General features: G+C 40.9%; 1 protein-coding gene across 1 annotated transcript; it reads left to right on the plus strand.

The window, feature by feature from the left end:
• Nucleotides 1-2,140: 2,140 nt before the first annotated feature.
• LOC106815265 lies at nucleotides 2,141-3,693 on the plus strand. Its single transcript, XM_014819712.1, has 2 exons — nucleotides 2,141-2,283; nucleotides 2,520-3,693. Exons 1-2 carry the CDS (start codon nucleotides 2,221-2,223, stop codon nucleotides 3,147-3,149), a joined length of 693 nt encoding a protein of 230 aa, XP_014675198.1. The 5' UTR covers nucleotides 2,141-2,220; the 3' UTR covers nucleotides 3,150-3,693.
• The last annotated feature ends 1,828 nt before the right edge of the window (nucleotides 3,694-5,521 follow it).

A 5,521-nucleotide genomic window follows, 5' to 3' on the forward strand; every position in this document is an offset into this window, starting at 1 on the left:
ATCATTATCACAAATAATATGATATATAGTATATATATATATACTCATTTCATTAGTTAGTTTATTTTATTTATTCGTATGTCATGTTTTCATGCATCTGAAGTATCCTACCTGAATCGTGATCATTGTGGTTATCCAGGTTCGTGCAGCAAATAACAGTCGCAGGTAAACTAGCTGCTGTCGCACTTGCCACAGGCGTGTGATTGTCAAGTAGTGCGAACAAAATATACAGTCTGTTGTGCTTAGATGCGATGTGGCCTCGTAAACATTTAGTGTATTCGTACACAATTTTGTGCGGACGTGACCTCAATATATGATACAGATACACACTTCGTCTAATCTAGCCGTATATTCGATCCTCCTATGACTTTTAGTGTGGATTTTCACGAAGTATGCAACTAGGCCGCGTACATGGCGCAGTCTCCCTTTATGTACTATGACCCTGTACTTGTACTATGACCCAGAGTTTGTATCACTACTGCTAATATCAACAGCTAATAATACCCCACGGACGTAAACTTATGAACAAAAGCGATCGGAGATAGGCAGAGCCTCCGCCCACCAAGCGTAACAGTCCGCGGGCCCCCATCTGCTGGTACACCCAATATAGTTTGATTGAAATTTTCAGCCCAATGTTGGAGACGAACATAAATATAATCCAGGAATTTTTTTGAACTGAATTTTTGAATGACGTCTGAAGTCCTTTCTAGCATAAAAATTTTGGAATCCAGATCTGGATCTGGATCCCACCGACCAAAATCTAATCGATTGCTTCCATAGAGGCCCAATACCAACCCGTACAAACTAAATTACATCAAAATCGTCCGTAACTTTTTGAGACATCCTGTTGACAGACAAACAAACTAATACTGTAACAGGGGCGAAAACATAACCCCATTGGCAGAGGTAATAATACCCCACGGACGTAAACTTGTGAATGAAGAATTAACGTAGGAATCTCCATTTCTTGGCACTCAATGGATAATATCAGTAGCTAAAGTACAGGATCCTGCGGCGATCCAATCCAGTAAGCGTGGATCCTGATATATTTATTAACATAGTTTAGCAGTGCAGTATCGTGGCCTAGATGGCTATCATGCCCCGTGTATCAGAAAAAATCAGTTATTCTTGAGTGAAGAGTGTAAAGACCATTTGGGCCACGATAGTCCAGTGCTCGGAGGATTCACTGTAATTTAATTCACTGTGTACGTATTATATCAAGAGCGTATTAAGAATGTATTTATTATGCTCTTGATTATATTGTTTATAAGCGCAAACGCAGCACATGGATTAATAGCTGCATAATAGTTTCAGGAGTAAATAAAAACACACAGGTGTGTTTTATGCACTCCTGTTAGTTTCTTATAACTACGAACGCGGTCGGGTGTGTATGCGTGCGCGCACGTGTGTGTGTGTGTGTGCGTGCGTGCGTGCGTGCGTGCGTGCGTGTGTGTGTGTTGTTTGTAGGTGTGTGCAGGCGCGTAGCCCAGTTGATAGCATGTACGGCCGCGGGCTACACTTTTTGGCCAAGTACTCTTTTTTTTTAAAACACCCATAATTCAAATCCATGAAGCTTTGCTGGCTGCGGAATAATAACTGAGATAAATATACCAGTGATGTAATCGATTAGCAAATTGTTGCTCTGGGTTGCTAAAAATTGAAACTAAAAATGTGAAAATAACTGCACACTTGTCACAGACGAGCCACTGCTGACGACCACAAGGCAGTCTACGGCATCAATGAACACATCTACAACGATACTGACCCTCTCTCCGGTGAAAAGCTCTACCGACATCACCTGACACGTCCCTACAACTACGCATACATAGCCGAGATAGACGGGAGAGCTGTAAGTATTCGCGCCATCTCATTGCACTGAATTACCCCAATTATTAGAACACTTTACGGTAGCAGCTCGTCCAATTCACATATTTCAGATGCAGATCTGCGACACAAATTGGCTAGAGCCATTATTAATCCTATAATATCGAAACGAGTTTATAACTGTAAAACCATTTTGTTTGCGTCTTAAAAACCTTATCCATTTCCTTCTAGGTTGCTTTTGACATGTTCACATTTCATGAAGCCAGCAAAACTCTGATAGGCCGGTTTGCTAGAGTCTGTCCTGACAACGAAATTAAAAACCTTCATCGTCGCTTGGCTCAGCATGGTCATAGAGATGTCCTCTCCAAACGCAAAGACATCAAGGAAACAATCTACATGAAGGGGAACGATGGACCTACTGCAAAACTGTGGCCAAACCACGCACTCATTGACATATTTGTAAGCCTACAATCTAAAGTTATATACATATATAATTGTGTAGAAACATTATTGTGAAAAGTTTGTTAAGAAGTGCCATATATGTCTGCATAAACATGACAATGATATCATGCCAACAAACTGGTTTAGTTTTGTTCATTTCAGTAAGATATCATTTTTAGTCTTCATCACAATTATAGAATTGTATCAAGCCAATCAATCTAGTCATACAATTGTATCGTTTACATATTTTCCAGCATATAGCTCTATTTGAATTCACTTCTGCCCGAGACTTGCTCACAAGATGCCAACGGATAACCAGCTTGCTACCATGGCAACTGACTGAAGCCAATAGCAAGCAGAAGTTTGAGCTGCTCACTTGTTCCAGCATTGGCAGACGGCTCTACGGCAGTGAACGAGTAACTATTGACCAGATACCATACATGCCGACTCCCGGCAACTATAGCGTCATCATGGAGAATGAAAACCCACATGTAATAGTAGAGCTATTCCACGGCCGTTATGTATCCGTGAGTTTTGGTTCTGTGCGCGGCGTTTCTGACCCTAATAAACTAACGTGCACCATCAACGTCTATAGCAAAGATGCAGAGACGGTCATTGCTCATGCATACCGACAAATAGCAGACGTTGCCAAACAAAACCTGGATAAAGAGATATATTTCAACTTATATACGGATGTCTGTTTCTCGTTGGACCCCCCAAAAAGAAATGTAATTATTGACGCTATTACGCAGAAGCTTGGATTACGTCCTCTTAAACGTGCACACTACAAAGATCTTCATGTAATCACAGGAAAATATATAGGAGATTCTAAACCTTTGCCTTTACTGCCACTAGCTGGTGTGAAGGTGGTATCAAAGATTTAACCACCGTTCTTGAGAGATTAAGAACATGTGTGAAGAAGAGGCCTGTGCAGCCTCTATGGGGCACAGCTCAACTGAGTTACCCCACGTGGAGTTAGCTTGCTGTTTTGGTGTTGCCATTATATATCATATAAATGTATATGTTCTTCAGGGATTAATATGTCTATCACGTGACAGTGTATTCTTTACGAAATTTGGAGAGAAAACAGAGTATACCACTACTACCATGTATACTCTATATCTTGCATTAATATGTTTTAAAATGTTATTATTTGATATAATGTGCAGTAACTTGGTAAACATTCTAATGTAACCCCAAAGTTAGTTTGAATTATACCATTTCTGGTTACCCACATATTCCTACTAATTTTCTGAAGCCGTAAGACGACCCCATATATTGGGTCACCAATGCTTACTATATATACTGATTGCAGCGTGAATGAATGACAATTAACTTGCCTGTAATACTACACTAAAAACACCTGTATTTACCTCTCTTTTTAAATCTAATAAAGTAAAGTGAAAGTGTATTGGCAGTTTTACATTATACATGGTTTCATGTTACCCATGCCTATACAGTATACACACTATATATATATATATAATAATAAAACTAGAAAGGGCAGTTGTCGCCAACTACATGTATCCCCCGTGATCTAGTTAAGTATGAATGAAATATCTCTGTAAGGACTTAGAAGGTAGGTAAAGTTAAATAAGTCACAAAGACAAAGGTTTGTTACACAACTCATCTGCCTGAGATGTGAAAGTATGTTAAAATTGGTTGCCTTAGGGGTTTTGGCATGCGACACACCTTCTCCCCAAGATGTGTAAGTATACCAAGTTTGGTAGCGCTAGGTCAATTAGGGGCCGAGTTAGCGAGCGGAAAGGAAATATGATCAAGGTCAAGGTAAAAGTCAAATAAAGGTCGCAGTGACCTGGTTTTGGTACGCTGCTCACCTTCTCCCCAAGATGTGTAAGTATACCAAGTTTGGTAGTGCTAGGTCAATTAGGGGCCGAGTTAGAGAGCGGAAAGGAAATATGATCAAGGTCAAGGTAAAGGTCAAATAAATGTCGCAGTGACCTGGTTTTGGTACGCTGCGCACCTTCTGCCCAAGATGTGTAAGTATACCAAGTTTGGTAGCGCTAGGTTAATTAGGGGTCGAGTTATAGAGCGGAAAGGAAATATGATCAAGGTCAAGGTAAAGGTCAAATAAAGGTCACAGTGAGCTGGTTTTGGTACGCTGCTCACCTTCTCCCCAAGATGTGTAAGTATACTAAGTTTGGTAGCACTACGTCAATTAGGGGTCGAGTTATAGAGCGGAAGGGAAAGTGTCTGCGGCGGCGGCGGCGGCTGGGGAGACATGAAACCATAGTATCCCCGCCCACTTCGTCGCGGGGGATACAATTATATATATATACATGTTAGCACCATTTGAAAGAAATTGACTCACCATTTCAAAAAAATCATACTTCACCATCTACTGATAGGCGACATCTACACATATAGACACCATCTGAAATACCTACATCTCATATCACGGAATATCACACATACCTTTCCACGATTCTTCTCGTGTCCTTCAGCATAGGGATCATATGATCTACTCTTACTGCTCCCACCACCTGTTAAATTGAACCAGATTATACTTTATTGGACAAATAGTAAGACATAATTCACCTTTTTACTCACTTTTAAGACTATTATCGATCCCATACACACCACTAATACTGATAGTCATACTGATGTACATGCCAAGCATATTATGCATATTTTCACTTACTCCGGAAGACAGACATGTCAGTCTTGCTATAGTCATAGGGAGAAAATGCAAGAGTCTCAGTCTGAGGGCCAGCTTCGTCCGTCTTGCTGCGCTTCGCTTTTGGCGTGGACACGTTCGGTGATTGAGACACGCTACCAGACTGGAACGGCAAGTCAGTCGCAGGCCGTTTCTTCTTTTTAGAGGCCATCTACAGTGATGGTTCGAAACGAGAGGTCAACGTGTAAGAGAGGGTGGAAATACAGTAAAACCTGCATTAGCGGTCATGTCCACCTGTGTATAAAGGACAGTTCTGAGTCATACCCCTATATAGCAATTATATGGTGAAACTGCGTCAATATAATGCCTATAAAAAGACGTTAACCTTCAAAGACCTGACATTAAATCACCTGACTGTAATGGGCATTTTATTGTTTCCCTTGAATGGCAGTAATATAGTGGAACCCCCTCTATAGAATAAACCTATGTCTATACGGAACACTCGTGGCGTTTCCCTAGAGTGCTAGTTATACAGTGGAACCATCTATATTGAAAGCACACCTGTCTATAAAGGCCACCTGTCTACGAAGGCCACTTGTCTATGAAGGCCACGAAAGC

This window comes from Priapulus caudatus, unplaced genomic scaffold, assembly GCF_000485595.1.
Source record: "Priapulus caudatus unplaced genomic scaffold, Priapulus_caudatus-5.0.1 Scaffold1076, whole genome shotgun sequence".
NCBI classification, from domain to species: domain Eukaryota; kingdom Metazoa; phylum Priapulida; class Priapulimorpha; order Priapulimorphida; family Priapulidae; genus Priapulus; species Priapulus caudatus.